The sequence below is a fragment of the Piliocolobus tephrosceles genome, chromosome 10 (genome assembly GCF_002776525.5).
Source record: "Piliocolobus tephrosceles isolate RC106 chromosome 10, ASM277652v3, whole genome shotgun sequence".
NCBI lineage: Eukaryota > Metazoa > Chordata > Mammalia > Primates > Cercopithecidae > Piliocolobus > Piliocolobus tephrosceles.
In genome coordinates, this window is record NC_045443.1 from 82310253 (window position 1) to 82328097 (window position 17845).

General features: G+C 34.9%; 1 protein-coding gene across 2 annotated transcripts in view; it reads right to left on the reverse strand.

Annotated features, from left to right (window-relative positions):
* The window catches only part of SLC6A15 (solute carrier family 6 member 15), a 54242-nt gene that overhangs the window by 14164 nt on the left and 22233 nt on the right, over nt 1–17845 (reverse strand). For both annotated transcript variants that reach the window (XM_023203687.2, XM_023203604.2), the window contains 4 exons: nt 12910–13067; nt 12120–12246; nt 10277–10458; nt 3006–3116 (listed from right to left, as the gene is read on the reverse strand). In XM_023203687.2, coding sequence (XP_023059455.1) covers nt 3006–3116; nt 10277–10458; nt 12120–12246; nt 12910–13035 — 546 coding nt within the window. In that variant the 5' untranslated portion in view covers nt 13036–13067. The remainder of the gene's footprint in view (nt 1–3005; nt 3117–10276; nt 10459–12119; nt 12247–12909; nt 13068–17845) is intronic.

Sequence of the window (17845 nt, forward strand, 5' to 3'; positions counted from 1 at the left end):
AATAATTATGAGTAAGCAAGTTTATCAGTCCTTTACATGGAGATTTTAAGTATATGGGTATTTTCTACTTACATGGTGGTTTTTAAATATTTTAAGAATATGAAAGGAAATATGAAATGAGAATATGAAGAAAAATTAGTTATCTTCAGTAATTTCCCATTATGTCTTTTTTCTTTCCGTAGCAAAACTGGTCAATTACCAATAAAAGTTAATAGTTGCTTCACTAACACTCCATGTTTTGTGTTTTCTGCTGTTAATCTAATGATTGAAGCAGAAAACTATTATAAACTTGTTAGAGTTGAACTATTTGTACTTTGCATATTCACATATGTATTCCTCATTCATTTAAAAGTCTACTAAAAGATTTTTCTTTGAAAATAGAGTAAATTCATCTATATTGTCTATAAGATACTCTTTCAGATCCAAAGTTCTGACACTGAACAGATATTAAATATTGAACAGATATTTCATGCAGTTGTGCTTTATGTCTTAGATAATTAATCAAAATTTAAATGAAACAATTCAGATCAGCCATGTGTGGCACAGACCTCAATACATCAAAACAGTTCAGTTTGATTTCAGTAATAATAGTGTTTAAATTGGCATTTTATCTCTTTTTACCATTACAATCAAATTGCCTTTATTGAGAGCAATGTCAAACATGGCTAAGAACATGAATTCTATAGAGAGTTTCAGATTCTGATTCTGCCATTTAGTAATTTTACAATAGTGCAACCAATGGCAAATGATGTGTCCTCTCTGAGTTTCAGCTTCTTCAACAGAAATATCAGAATAATAAGAAGGGTGCCACTTACCACGGTGCCTACCACACTCTAAAAATGCTCAGTAACCGATAACATAGATGAGCTACAGCGGCAAACACACTGAAAAGTATTTTATATGGCTTAATTCTTTTAGTATTCACAACAACCCATGAAGTTGTTGCTACTTTTAACTGAGTCTTAGGAAGGTTATGTAACTTGCCTAAGGTTACACAGCAGCTCTGAGGTAGAGATGAAATAAGAACACAGGTAGATTCCAAAATCCATATTCTCTCAAACAATAGGATGTATCGCCTCAACTAATTTTGGTTATTAAAATATATGAAATATTTTTATTAAACATAATCATGATTATCTTCATAATTTATGAACAATTAACATACGCATATTGTTTACTGACCGTTGCTACATCACATTCTATTAAAATACACTCAACTGTCTATTTCTGTTTTTCCCACTAGATGGCAGAAAAGACCTATTTACTAAAGACGTTACCAGCATTCCTTCCAATCTCTGACCTAAACCTCCACTCACTGTTTCAGGAGTATTTGATGTGTTTACATACTTTCTCCCCTACAAAAACAATGTAATTTTTTAAAAAAATTACAACTACTTCTCATATTGAGTATCACATCCTACAGAAATGTAATAGAGTCTTATCAACACTCAATGAAAAGTTAGCTGAAGGAAAATTAACATTTTAATAGTGATACCTAGTCTAGGTCAAAAATGTTAATTCATGCTGCGGTTTTCAGTACTGGGACTATATATAATTAATATATATGAGCATTTAAATTCTAAAATATCTAGTCAAATCAAATGTTTAGAATTTTGTTAGAAGCAATTGTCAGTTTAGAAAGAGAATATATTCTAGAAATTCACACAGAACTTCGGTTGTCTTGAACTCAGAAAACATTTTCTTCAATATTATACATATAAGTTTTTTGGTCATTAAGTGTGGCCCATTTGTAGCAGATTTAAATTATAGTGCGGCTGAAACTCATAAATCTTAACTAGTTGTTCACAGAGAAGTTCCAAGAACTCTAAATGTTAAACAGGACATTTGAAGTAGCTGAGAAAACCAGACATCAGTGTCAGCATTTTTGCTACTACAGAATGAATACCAACTCAGAACCAGACGCACAAAGCACACAGCTTCTTTTACGCAGTATCAAGGCAGCTGCCAGGAGTGACAAAGAATTCCAGAGAAGCTAATCCCTTCTGCCCAAATCTCACAGCACAATGCTGCCTGCACATTCATCCTTCAGATAACTTTTAATTTCTAAACTAATTTTGAAATCATATCTGTAGACAGTTTCATCTTTATGTCTGCCTATGATAGCATTAGCAAACTAATAGTGGGGATCACCTTCATTTCAGTGAATTTTATATATATACACACATATATATACACACACATAAATATAATATAATCAAAAACTTATTTGTTTCCCGTTAAATCAATATAAGAAGTTATGATTAAGTCCGCAGTTATGATTAACCAGGTTAAATGTGCCCAGTGTTGAGTTTAGCTCTACTAAGTTGCATGATGGATTATAAGTTCTGAGCCCTTGATGGAGTCTAATGAGAATTTTCCTAAAATATACATGCATCCATAGAAGTTACAGAATTTCACAAGCTGATCACTATACTCTTCCAGAAGATACAAAACTACAAAACCTCAAAAAAATTCATTAAGAAAAGAAAACATTAATTTTCTCTGACAGAGTATTTTAGGGTTCTTAATCTTATTTTAGGGTCCACGGATTCTAGGTGATCGGTCAACCTCTGGATACACTAAGCAAATTAATATGTTCACTACTTTTTTTTGGTAAGAAAATCCTCGTCACTTTTTCAAATGGGTCCATAACACAAAAAGATTAAAAAACACTAGAATAAAGGTGAAAGAGTAAATGAAGACCAAAAAATTGTAGTTTAATCAGTATAAAAATTAGAAATAAATTTATTATAAAAGAGGGATTTTTGACGTTGAAATAGTGTTAGCCTTACTCTAAAATCAAAATGGGATATAGAAAATGGAGATAAATGGCTATAATTATACATAAAAAAATGCTGGTTTTTCCAGACTGGTTAAAAACTATATTTTAAAAGTTTAATGTACATATATTAGAACAATTATTCCTTAAATATAACTTAGAACATTTTAACAATAAACATAAAGCTTTCATGATCATAAGCGTTAAATAGAAATACGGTACATACCTTAGGGGTAAACATGTGGCGAATTCCGTCAATTGAACCATTTAAAAGGAATGCTCTGATGAGGAAGCATATAAGTACCACATACGGAAACAGAGAACTAAAATATATTATCTGCAAAGAAAGAAAAATAAAAATAAGTGAGATGCTATGACAATTATATTTTTATAGTTAAGATTTTATATGTTAGTTTCTGTACTTTGACAGTCACTGTTTCATGACAGGGTTAATAAAACTATTAATAACTTCTAAAGTCATTTTTTAAGAATGGTTTATGAGTTGTGATTTGGCCTTAAGATTCTATCTGAGATGTAATTTAAATTTAAAAGATTCTATCTCCTTTGAAAAAATCCATAAGCTATGGTGTAACTTCAATAGTGTTGATTCCTTATAGTCCATAAAACAAGAAATATTTAAGATAGAAATGAACATGCACTACCTACCTAATGAATTCCTACTTTTTTGTTGTTCTAAGTAGCAAAATAAAGTCCTATGTCTTTTTCTTTTAACCAAATTTTCACTGTGATTCTGTAAAGCTTTCAGTGCAGCATTGTTCCTATGCTGTATCTTCCAGAACCAAAACAATCAAACGTGTAAAGATTTTACTTTCCGCTTCAGCAATTTTCACCATTAAACAGTTCATCAAATATTTATAATAGAAAAGGAAGTGTGCTACTCAGACATTCACTATCTCCTTGACATCTTCCTCTGGAGGCCTAGTAGGTCTCTAAAATGTTTCAGATCCAGAAGAAAACTTCTGAATTTCCCTCAAAGCTGTTCCCACCCATCTCTATTTCAGAAAATGGCCCCACCCTCCATCCCACAGGTAAAGCCAAACATCTAGAAGTGGTTCTGAACCATTCATAATATTCTCCTCTCTGAATTGCTGGCTGCCCCTTGGTTTACGTCATTCCCTGCTTAAAACACTTCAGGAATTTCTAATGCCATTGGAGTGAAGTGTTGATTCCACCCTCTGGCCTGCAAAGCCTTACGCTACAGTGACTGACTGCCTGCCTACCACTCTTCCCATGGAGCTCTGGCCACTCAGGCCTTTGCTATCCTGAGTCTACCAAGCTCAGCCAGCCTTAGGGTGCAGGGCTGCACCTTCCTTCAGAAGCACCTCTTCCTTATTTGCAGATGACTTGCCCCTCCTTACTATTTTAGTCTCATCGTCATCTTCTCCCTGAGGTCTTCCCTGACCACGCAAAATAAGGTGACGCCTTTTTCCATTCTCTCTCTCCCATCTGCCCCTGCCAACCCACAGTGATATTATCTGGGTTTGTTGTTGTTCTTTAGAGTACTTAGCGTTTTTGGAATTTTATTTATGTGTTTCCGTGTTTATTTTTTGTATCTTCTACCAGGGTATAAGCTAGTGAGGGTAAAGATCTTTTCTGTTTACTACCATATCCCACACACCTAACACAGTTGCTGACATAGTAACTCTACAATATGTATCTGTGGAAGGAAGGAATGGAAGGAGAATGGAAATAATGGAGGAAAAAGTGTCATAGCAAATGATGCCTCCGGGCAGGTAAGAGATACTGAATTCAGTAATAACTACAAACAACATTAACATAAGGTAACACAATAAGGGGCACTTTCTGTCTCATTTTACCCACTTAAGAATCATATTTAAACACGTGGCACACCCTAAGGAAAAAATATGGATAAAATGTCAGCATACTTTAGAACTCAATATTTTAAAACTAAATTATATTTTAACTTAATTAGTTGTAATGAACATAATTTTTTAATAATTTCAAATTGGTTTAACCCTTTGATTAATCCTTCACTCAAATTTTTTGATTTTTTAAAAAAATCAGAATGCTTTCAGATGGATTTTTTTCATTCTCCCTGCTTACTTCTGGCATTCATTAAATTTGGCAGTCGCCTTGATCTCACTTGAATTAAAGTTATCACCTTTATGATTCTTCTTCACAAATGTTGAGGCTAGTCAGAAGTATGAATTTACTTTTGAACAATAGCTTGTTTTTACCTTTTAAAACAAAACTCAAATGTACTGCTTTATAAATAATATAAATGACTTCCATTAATTCTTTTATATAAGTGAAATGAAGATTATACATTATAAAGTCTAGATTATGATTTTATCCAATAAAATATACCTTTTTAATTTTATATTTTAATTTTATATTTTATCTTTATATTTTTAATATAATTTCTAATTAGGTACTAAGAAAAGATTCTTCCTGTACTCATATTATTCCAGGCTAAAATATTCTAATCTATTCTTAGTATGTCCCTCTTTCTCAAATCCCATAAACCAACTGATCACCACACCCAGCTAATTCTACCACAGAAATCTCACATCTGTCCCTTTGCTTCCCCTCTCAATAGCATAACACCTTTCAGTTTGAAAACAGTTTCCTGCTCATATTGCCTCCAGGTTCTGTTAGCTTTCCTCTGCATCTCAGAAATCCATCTTTCATCTTTCACACTTGCCAGAGTGATCTTTCTAAAAATCTGGTGCTGTCACTGAACTGTTCAAAATCCTCAAATGTTCCACACTGTTTGCTAGGTAACAGCCCATCATTTTACAAGAGTTCACAGATCCTTCAATATCATCAATCAATTTGCATATCATCCTTCATCTTCCACAAGCTGCACAAGTTGTATGTAAAAGTCACACAGAAATACTCAGCAGTCATTGGGCTTTGTACATGCTGTTATCTGTGCCTACACACAGTTCTCTGTGAACTTGCTGGTGAACTTCTCTTCAACTATCAAACCCTGCTCTAAAATTTACATCCCCTGTGAAGCCTTCTTCCAAATCCAGTTTAACTGCAATTGCTGACTCTACACTATCACACACTTTCTTTTTTCTTTCTTTCTTTTTTTTTTTGGAGACCGAGTCTCACTCTGTCACCGAGGGTGGAGTGCCGTGGTGCAGTCTCGGCTTGCTGCAACCACTGCTTCTCGAGTTCAAATTATTCTTTTGCCTCAGCCTCCCGAGTAGCTGGGATTACAGGCACCTGCCACCATGCCCGGCTAATTTTTTGTATTTTAGTAGAGACAGAGTTTCACTGTTTTGCCCAGGCTGGTCTCAAACTCATGAGCTCAGGCAAGCCACCTGCCTCGACCTCCAAAAGTGCTGGGATTACAGGCGTGAGCCACCGCCTGGCCACTATTACACACTTTCTATGTGCTTCTGTTACTCCACTTAGTATGTTCTAATCATCATTACAATATGTTGTACTATTGTTTTACAATAAAATAATACTAAAAAATATTGCACATTAAGATAAGATTTATAGGAATTTAAGTTTTTCTTCTTGTGCACAATTCACTCATTGAATTATGGGTTCTATGAGGACAGACTGTGGCCTCATAGGCATATCCATCAGTGCCTGACAAACAGCAGATATTCAAATACATTGTTCATTGAGATAGGATTTACAGGAATTTGAGTTTTTCTTTCTGCACAAAATTCCTAAAATTGCAAGGTTATCTTTATTCTGAAGTATTTTGAAAATTATATTCTAATTATATGTCCAGACATTTCAATTTTCATTTATTAATTCAACAAACATTTAAATTCTTAAGAACACTGATCTGTATTCAATAAAACCTAGTAAGTTACAATAACATTTCAATCCCACAAAATGGAGAAAAATAAGTCAATATTTCAGACATTTAAATGATATTAAGAAGGCAACACATCAATTGTATTCCTCTGTGAGCAGGTAAGAGGACAAAACATTTCATTATTAAATTCCATTATTTAAAAAGATGTGTCTTAGGAGTCAGCAGGTTACATAAATATCTGTGTCATTTTTAAACACAAATTATTTGCATCCAGTCATATAGCTCTAATCTTATTAGGCCAAAATAGTCAGTTGCATAATATTATTAAAATGAGTTAAATTCAACCTACTGACTATATGCATACCAACCACTTTCTTGTTTCCATGCTTTATGTCTTGTAACTTGAAGTTATTTTATAAATGTGTTTATCGTTTGCTGCCTCTGCCACTATAATGGAAACTCCATGAGGACAGGCACATTGTTTACCTTGTTAGCTATATTTCCTAAACTAGATCAGTGTCTAGAACATAGTAAGTGCTTAATAAATATTTTCTCAAAATAATAATGAATGGGTGAATCATTCTTACACATTGTCCAAGAAGTATACATTTTTAAAACTGGGAAATGATACAATGAAACATGCTCCTTTGACTGATTTTTAAGACCCCCCTGGGCCTTGACAACTGTTATGCCTGTAGAAGCAAGTACGTTAGTAAGAGAGACTATTTTATCATTCAAAAGATTGTATAAAACATGTATAAAACATTTTCATTTTACTAAACTGTTTAAAAAATCAAAGCCATAAACCATTGTTTTACATATGAAAATGTTTATTATACATATTCCTTCAGAATGTATCATTCTTTTTGAAAATTTTGTAGCCTAGTTTTAGCCCTGTTTATCATATATTGGTTGCTTAATTCTAGCCAATTATTTATTTTTCCTGAGCTTGTCAACTTTGCAGTAAAATGGGGATAAAATACACAAATTATCTAGCTGACAGAAAGAATAAACAAGCTAATGTATGCACAGTATTTAGCATAGTAATAGTAACAATAGAAAAGTAGTCAGAGTAGAAAACACGACCTTAGAGTTAGAAGAAAGCTTGGAGCTGCTCATTTCTATCCTCCATATTTGAGACAGGCATCCCTTTATTAGATGCTGTAACTAGGGCACATGCCACTTCTGTGTGACCACCTCCAATGATGCTGAGCTCTCTACCATTGAGGCAACTGATTTCATTATTATCAAGTTTGATTCTTGAAAGGCCTTTCTTTCTTTGAAGGCTTACCACCATCACAAACTCCTCCATAATACCCAATATTTGATCATAGTTTTGCTTTCTATGGCCACACAAAGCAGCCCTATTCTTCTTTTGTTTAACTATTTGAAGACTTTGATCACAGAGCTGAAAGTTCTCATAACAAAAAGGAAAATACAAGATTTCAGTAAAATCCAGTATTGCAGATGTGGTCCAACTGATATGTGCCTACGTAGCCCTAAGGACAATGTCCCTATCATACCCCTCTTTTAATTCATGCAGTTTCCACTTAGCATTTTGCGGTATATGTATATGCATGTATGACTATGTGGTTTGACCAAGCACATCACCAGCTGACTCATTCTTCTTTTAGCTGCTAAATCCTCTAAGTCGTTTCTCCATGCACTAGGCTTAAACAATATTTCTTCTCTCTTCAGTACTTGTGATGCTGTTTATTTGGGGGCATTTTCTGTTTAGTAGGTAAACACAAAGCTTAACATTTAATTCCTCATGAAGTCATTCTTATTATACTTAACTCGTTGTTTCAGATTGAGGAATTGTGACTATTTTGGCTTCCACATCTTTGCTCACATTACCTACAGCTAGCTTTCCCCCCATCAGTGCCTGTTAAATTCTTTCTTCAAATATTGCCCAAATACTAGTCTTTTCCTGAAGCATTCTCATTAAAATAATGAGTGTATGTACTAAATAAACTGTATTACATTTTCTATATAAATTTATACTATGTGACATGAGAAAAACAAGCCCAAGATTCTGTGATAAGAAAAGGATGCATAGTTCTTTAAGTGATGCTACGACACAGACTAAGAAGAAACAGAAACAAAACGTGGTAGTAACAGAACTTGAGTACAAGAGTTTTCGAGCTTCTCTGGATGACTACAGTTGGTTTTCTTTCTACCAAATGATATTATGTTAAGAATCATATAAATATGGTTAGGTCTTATTTAAGAATCTATTCCTTCATTTATAATGTGAGGGGAATGTAGTTCTGACGTAGTGGAAGACACACAATTGAAGAATTTGAAGTTATTTAGTCATACAATACAATAACATTTGCCAAAGACTTAAAGATATTTAGATGTGTTATCAAGTATATTCACAAATTCAAAAGACAAAATGATACAGAGTTTCCTGCAGGAAGGTAAATGTAAAATCAGCTACAATTTACAAGTTAAAAAGTCACTAAAAATTTTAATTAAATATAAAGTAACAGGAAGCAAAAATGAATTAGACAGACTTCTGCCCTGAAAGAATTCACTAATTTTTGGGACTAGGACAGGGTGAGACATTATAGTATTGCAGTTAAAGAACATGGGCTCTAGATTGAGACAGACTTGCATTTGACTCCAAATACTAGAACTTAGTAGCCATGAAACTTTGGATAAGTCAACCTAATTTCTCAAGTCTGTTTATTTTAAATCTGCAAAATTGTTCTGAAAATCAAAATTACTTCTCAAGAGTTGTTTTTATAATTAAATGGGATAAAGCATAAAAAGTAGTTATCACAGTGCCTGAAGCAAAATAAATTTGTAATAAATATCGGCTTCAATTATTGTTCTTACCCTAATTATTGTCAGAAACATCTTTATCATCATCTATTATTATTATTATTATTATTATGACTACTTCTACTATTACTGCCACTACTACTAATAGTATTGCCATTCCTGCTAGTATGTGATGATGAGTGGTAATAAGTTAGCCTGAAATCAGAGTTATACTTTGAAAAGGAAAATGGTACAGCTGTACTGTTAAAGGGCAGAGAGAAGAGTCAACAGTAAATTCTTGCTATGATCCAGCCAAGAGATATAGAGAGCTTTAGAATAATGGCTGTAATAATGAAAAAAAAAAGTAATATGAAAGCAAAATAGTGAATAGCAATTACTTTCCTAGTGCATCCTTTAAAAATAACAACAAACAAGCTACCTAGAATTCACTTAATGTCTTTTTAAACCACAACTATTCTAATTTTCAATTTGCCCTAGAAGGAATGATATTTAGTCTTTTACACTACTCTGAATTCCTTGTTGGAATTGTTATTAACTACTAAATGATGTTCAGAGCTTTAAGAAACACTCCACATTACTTTATTTCAAAATGTCTTATGCAACTATTCCTTAGAACACCTACAGCAGAGTGAAACAAATGATATCAAACAAACAAAATGAAGAAAGGACTTTTAAGTATTAACAAAAATTTTAAAGATCTTGTTGAAATAAGGAAAGATTATAATTAACCTTAGATTTTATTATAAAACACTTACGTTTTTATTTGTCTTTTTAAAAATTTAAGCACACTTTTAAAGTGTCACTTTTCACTAATCTTTAACTACCTAGAATGAAGTGTTATGTGTGATTTGCCCACAGAAATTTGTAACAGAATTTGAAAGAGGGATGAATCCAGAAATGGTGATTAGCAGAACAGAGAAGGGCTGTAACATACTAACTTTTCCAGAAGACTGAATGCCTTTGATCATAGCCAAGCAAACCATGACCCAGGCAGCCAACAAGCAGATGGTCATCTTCCAGTTTAAGCCCCCACTTTCAGAAATGGAACTTGAAATATTCAGTGCTTCCCTGTACCAGTAATAGGTGGTGGCAGAACTTTGTTCACATTCTGGTTCTACAACTGTAGAAAGAAAAGTAACACACAATTATTTCAGAATATAAAGAGCAATGAGGCAATTTTTTGTCCAATAAACCTGTAAGTGAATTCTTAATGCTTCCTAGAAAAGTACTACCATTGTATAGCAGCATGTAAATTCACAATGAACAATAAAATCTCAACTGTGCAACCAACAGAAATGTATCCTCTTAGATATTTCTTATGCACTTCTGCAGTAAGAATACGTGAACTTCTTATCAAAGTAATTTTTATTTATTTATTTTTATTTTATTTTATTTTTATTTTTGAGACCAAGTTTTGCTCTGCTGCCCAAGCTGGAGTGCAATGGCACGATCTCGGCTCACTGCAAACTCTGCCTCCCAGGTTCAAGTGATTCTCCTGCCTCAGCCTCCCAAGTAGTTGGGATTACAGACACCCACCACCAAAGCCAGCTAATTTTTGTATTTTTAGTAAAGATGTGGTTTCACCACATTGGCCAGACTGTTCTCAAACTCCTGACCTCAGGGGCTCCACCTGCCTTGGCCTCCCAAAGTGCTGGGATTACAGGCATGAGCCACTGCACCCAAACCCTTATCAAAGTAATTTAAACAAATCAGGCTTATCACCCCTACTACCCCTGGAATTGTGGGATTAACTCCCTGGGTAAGCACTGTCAAATATGCTAGCTGCTGGCCAAGTGTTGCTTTTGAAATGGGGCCAATCTAAAGTGACATGGGTTACAAATGTGAAATTTGAACTAGATTTCAGATTCAGTATTGGAAATTATTGTGAATTATTATATTAATAATGTTTAGAGTAATTATATATTGAAATAATATTTTCATATATTAGATTAAGTAAAATATTTCATCTATTTCTTTTTACTTTCTTTAAACATGTTTACTTGAAAAATATAAACTATACTTGTGCATTAGAATCTATGTTTACTAGACATCACTACTATAGGTGACTGCTCTTTATAATACTTATATTATCTTATGGGATTTAAAAAATGATGGGAAAAGTACGAAACAACAGAACCAAAGATATAAAAGCAATTATTTTCATTCAAATTCGTATTTCTGTCCCCTTTGTGTTAGTTTTAATGAAAATGTAAGGCATCAATCAGGGCATACAAAATAAAGATTATCAAAGTTAATAAGTGAAGGCTTATAATACTTTACCCTAATATCATAGGGCATAGTAAAATAACTAGGAAAGAGCTAGAAAAACTAGATGGTCCCAAAAGTCTATCTCTAAGAGTATGTCAATCCTGAATGTGAGCAAAGTCTGTTATAATGATAATTTTGAATGATGTTTCTACATTATTTTTAAAAAGAAAATATCTTCTGACCTCGTGATCCGCCCGTCTCGGCCTCCCAAAGTGCTGGGATTACACGGTGAAATCCCGTCTCTACTAAAAAACACAAAAAACTAGCTGGGCAAGGTGGCAGGCGCCTGTAGTCCCAGCTACTCCGGAGGCTGAGGCAGGAGAATGGTGTGAATCCGGGAGGCGGAGCTTGCAGTGAGCTGAGATCCGGCCACTGCACTCCAGCCTGGGCGACAGAGCGAGACTCCGTCTCAAAAAAAAAAAAAAAAAGAAAAAAGAAAATATCTTGAAAGTTTGTACCTTTGCCACTCTTATAATGCTTAAATACCAAAACACTATATTATACATATCTTACAAGTGTGTGAAGCATTTTTCACCAAAGGACACTGATCCCAAGGCAGGGGTTGTTGAAAAGACTGAGAAAAATAAAACAAACTCCAGCCAATGATGACGTTGTAGTAGAGAGCCACAAAATAGCACACCTGCAAAATAAAATGACATTCCATTAAACCTCTCATACCTCTTCCATTAAAACAATGAAATCAGGCCTGGCGCGGTGGCTCAAGCCTGTAATCCCAGCACTTTGGGAGGCCGAGACGGGCGGATCACGAGGTCAGGAGATCGAGACCATCCTGGCTAACACGGTGAAACCCTGTCTCTACTAAAAATACAAAAAAACTAGCCAGGAAAGGTGGCGGGCGCCTGTAGTCCCAGCTACTCGGGAGGCTGAGGCAGGAGAATGGCGGAAACCCGGGAGGCGGAGCTTGCAGTGAGCTGAGATCCGGCCACTGCACTCCAGCCCGGGCGGCAGAGCAAGACTCCGTCTCAGAAAAAAAAAAAAAAAAAAACAATGAAATCAAATGCATAAAATGTTACTTAACATTCAAAAATCCTCTTCATTTTATTATTTATTTGGAACACATTATCTTTTCTAAAAAATGAATGTCTTTCTCAGGACTTAGAACAGGCATTAACAACACCGAGCTCTAGCAATATTTATAGTTAGTCCATATGCCAGTAATGTTTTCTAAAACATGGTAAAAGAGTTGTTTATTAACACACACTCCAAAGTTTCATTTAAAAATGAATTATATCATTTCAAACCCTATAAAGATTACAGCATACATCAACACCAGGAAACTTACTACACAACTTGCAAATCCAATCCCGCCCAGTTTAGGGCTTATATAATTCCATACACCAATGCTGCCTCGACGAATTCTTTGACCCACAGATAGTTCCAGGAAAAAAAGGGGAATGCCTATTACCATAAGTAGTATTAAATATGGTAAAAGATATGCACCTAAAGAAACAAGAACAAAACACAGATTATATTTTCAATACTCACAGTAGAAAATACACTAATTCACTTTATCCCATTAAAGATATTTGAATTACTATATAGTGTCATTATGGAGAACTCTGAAGAAAACACAGTTTCTTTACTTTGCACTTTCTAGATTCTGAAACTTGAATTTGATTTCTACAAAGAGTTTCTGATAATAAAATAACTAGGATAAAATTAAGAATATTAATGAATAGCTTTAGTTTAAATTTATTTAAAGAGTAAAACAGTTTCATTTTCCATAAAAATAATTGATTATTTAAAATTCATTCTTTTCTGGAGCAGGTTTCACAAACTCCTAGAAATCTTATTCACACAATGTTTATGAACTCATTTATTAAAATTTATGCAAACTCATTGAAATAATGCATTCTAAATCAGAAAAATTAGAGTGAATGAGATTTTATGGCATTAAAGTTGACTTTTTTTTTTCCAAATAAAATAACATCATGGAAGAAGAAATGTCTGCTTAGACTGAAAAATTAAAAAAAAAAAAAGAAAAATAATGTCTACCAGAGACAAATATTTTTTCCCATAAATACTACAGAAAAGAAGTATACAAATAGTTTTTTGTTTTCCAAAATTATCAGTAAAGGTAGTGAGTCATTAAGAAACTAAAACATTTAATGTCTATTGTAAAAATGTATATGTTATTATCCTTGTAATAAAGTTTCCATATTTTAAAAAGTATTTTTTAGTTAAATCACAAATTAAGACGTATGACTATGACTGGTGTTTTTAAAAGGTACCTAAATAGTTTGACAGTGTTAATACAAGATTCTATTAACTGAATTATAAAAAGATAAATGTGAAAGCTTTACTCATTTCTTTGTGTCTTTCTTTTCTTTTGGAGACAGGGTCTCACTCTGTCATCCAGGCTGAAGTACAGTGGTGTGAATACCGTTCACTGCAGTCTCAAACTACCCAGCTCAAGGGATCTTCCCACCTGAGCCTGAAGAGGTCATTCCTACAAGAAGCTACATGTGCAAATTATTATTAAATAACCTCTTAGCTAAACTTCTTACATTCAATTTTTTAATCTGCAGTTTTGTCCAACTAGATACTGTTAAATGTAAAGGTCTTCTTTTTTTTTTTTTTTTTTTTTGAGACAGAGTCTTGCTCTGTCACCCAGGCTGGAGTGCAGTGGCCGGATCTCAGCTCACTGCAAGCTCTGCCTCCCGGGTTTCCGCCATTCTCCTGCCTCAGCCTCCCGAGTAGCTGGGACTACAGGCGCCCGCCACCTCGCCCGGCTAGTTTTTTGTATTTTTTAGTAGAGACGGGGTTTCACCATGTTAGCCAGGATGGTCTCGATCTCCTGACCTCGTGATCCGCCCGTCTCCGCCTCCCAAAGTGCTGGGGTTACAGGCTTGAGCCACCGCGTCTGGCCACAGGTCTTCTAATCAATGGTAAATAATTCCTATTTTCTATAAAGAGCCTTTTATTATGCATTTCCTACATATTTATCATATGTTTAATGGCACTGAATAGATTTTTGAAGCTATTCAAATTGTCTTAATGGAATATTTAGTGGAATACAAATATTTAGTGAATAACTGTCTTCAGCTGAAGCAGTGAAATAATGGATTTTTTTCAAATTATTTATCTCAGCATCTGTATATCTCTGTAATAATGATTATATACAGGAATTTTCCCTACATAGTGGTTGCTACATAATCTGAACCTTCCTATGACTGATTTTCAGTCTTTCATTCTTAGTTGATTCTAACAAAACTACATATACAACGTAAAAATTGGATGCATGAGCTTAGAAGACAAAATTCTAGTTCTAAAATGATTAGTAACCTTCAGCAACTGTTGACCTGAACGGTTTTCCCAAAGACTGAAAGTAAATTTTAACACCTGCATCAAATCTTAGATTATGAATGGGTTGTTTATATGCATGTGAATGAGTAAGAAAAGAGAGAGAAATAATTATGACTGAACTCATTGGGTTTTTTTTTTTTTTTTTTTTTTTTTCCAGTTATGTGTGTGTGATGTGCTGTTGGATACTTAGACTTTTCTTCTGTCTCAAATTCTTCTATGGAAAACAGTATGAAGATCTCTTAAAGAACTAAAAGTAGATCTACATTCAAGCCAGCAAGCCCACTCCTAGATATCTACCCAAAGGAAAAAAAGTCATTATGTGAAAAAGATACTTGAGGCTGGGCATGGTGGCTCATGCCTGTAATCTCAGCACTTTGGGAGGCCGAGGCTGGCAGATTGCTTGAGATCAGGAGTTCGAGACCAGCTTGGGCAACATGGTGAGACCCCTGTCTCTACTAAAAAAAAAAAAAAAAAAAAATCCAAAAGAAAAGACAATAGCTGGGCATGGGGTATGCGCCTGCAGTCCCAGCTACTTGGGAGGCTGAGGTGGGAAGATTGATTCTTGAGTCCGGAGCGGGGGAGAGGTTGCAGTGAGCTGAGATCGTACCATTGCACTCTAGTCTGGGTGACAGAGTGAGACCTTGTCAAAAAAAAAAAAAAAAGCCAAAGCCAAAAACAAAAAGGAAAAGACACTTACATGCATATATTTACAGTAGTACAATTCACAATTGCAGAGATGTGCAACCAACCTAAGTGTCCATCGATTAATGAGTGGATAAAGAAAAGGTGATATTATACACCATAGAATACTACTCAGCCATAAAAAGGAACAAACTAATGCCCTTCATATTAACTTGAATGGAGCTGGAGGCCATTATTCTAAGTGAAATAACTTAGGAGTAGAAAACTGAAAGCTTTATGTTCTCATTCATAAGTGGGAGTTAGGCCATAAGTGTGCAAAGGCATACGGTATGATGTAATGGACTTTAGAGATTCAGAAGGGGAAGACTGAGATGGGGGATAGGGTTAAAAAACTACATATTATATACAGTGTATGCTACTTGGGTGAGGGATGCATTAAAATCTCTGAATTCATCACTATATAATTCATTTATGTAACAAAAATCCACTTGTACTCCAAAAGCTATTGAAATAAATTTTCTTTTTTTTTTTTTTTTTGAGACGGAGTCTTGCTTTGTCACCCAGGCTGGTGTGCAGTGGCACCATCTCGGCTTACTGCAAGCTCCGCCTCCTGGGTTCACGCCATTCTCCTGCCTCAGCCTCCGAGTAGCTGGGACTACAGGCACGCACCACCACGCCCGGCTAATTTTTTGTATTTTTAGTAGAGACGGGGTTTCACCGGGTTAGCCAGGATGGTCTCGATCTCCTGACCTCGTGATCCGCCCGCCTCGGCCTCCCAAAGTGCTGGGATTACAGGCGTGAGCCACCGCGCCCGGCCTAAAATAATTTTTCTTTTAAGCGTGGCACCTTGGCATGCTGGGTACTTTCAACTAAAGGAAATTGGAAGGACCTCGGAAGCCAAGGCTTCCTGGCCTTTTCCTTTACTCCTGTCTCCCACTCTTTTTTTGTCCCTGAAGCAAGTCACAGACACAAGATTTCTTTTCCCTCAAGGTGGGTCATAGAAACTAGAATGTCTCTTCCCCAAAGCAAGCCATAACACCTAGAAAGCTCATTTTCTCCCTTTTCCCTTGAAGATCCTCATTCCAGACAGGTCCTGTTTCATATCCAGGAGGAAGGAATGCTACTCAGAGAGGCTAAGAAGAATCTGAACAGACAGGATTTGCTGGGTTTGCTTCCTTTAGTCTATTCTCATTAGATCATACCCTTTTGTCCAAGTACATTTCTACATGACTGCCTATTCTTCACGTAATCTAAGCATAAAAACAGTTTTCCCTGAGTCTTTGGGTCTTCATTTCTGAAAGTTCTCATGTCATGTAAGACTATGATTAAATAAATGTGTTATGCTTTAAATATATATATTTGAACATTTACTATTTGCCAGCCACATTTCTAAACATATTACACGTAGCTATTAATTTATCCCTTACAAGAATCCTTGGAGAGAGACACAATTATTAACCCTATTTTACAGGGCAGAAACTAAGCCTGAACAAATGAGGTAGCCTGTGAAAGGTCACATCGGTAGTGTGAAGAAGAACCAGGCTTCAAACAGTCAAATTGACTTCCAAACCTGATCTGGAAGTCTCTATATTATACCACCTACTTCGCTTAACCATTGTGCTTTAAAAGGATAAAATCATTTGAAAATTAAACTTATATTGACTCTACTACTTTTTTTTATTACTCAGAAAGTGCTTAAAAGATTCATGAATAAGATTTTGATAGCCTGAGGCTGAGAACTATCTTCTTGTTGTTTAGCCAGAAGATATTCCTCCAACAATTAGAAGACTCAATGCCATACTGAATTTTGAGTACCATCTTTGGTACTGTAACAACCATTCTAAAATGAAAAATCAGGTGGTATTTTAGAATATGTACAGTACTGCTTTCTAATATTTCCATTTAGTAGAAAATAAATAATACTAGAAAGATATTTTGACTTTTTTAACATATGGAAATAAGAAGGAGGAGCCATTTTTGCTACGAACCCATTACTACATATAAAATCTTTCAGCACTCTCCAGCAAGACAGAAATTGTACTAAATGGAAGTCAACCTGACTTTTTAGCCAAATCAGCTATCCTCTTTAACAGTGTGGTCAATACCATTTACACGGGAAAAAGGTCTCAAAACCAGAATTGATCTTCTGCTAGTCTTGGCAAATGGAATGATTTGTGAGAAACAAAAAGCAGGAGAGTACATAGCTGCTTACAGCTGATTTGATAAATGATTCATGTGTGAGGTTACTGGCTAGCTAAGGAGCTGTTCAG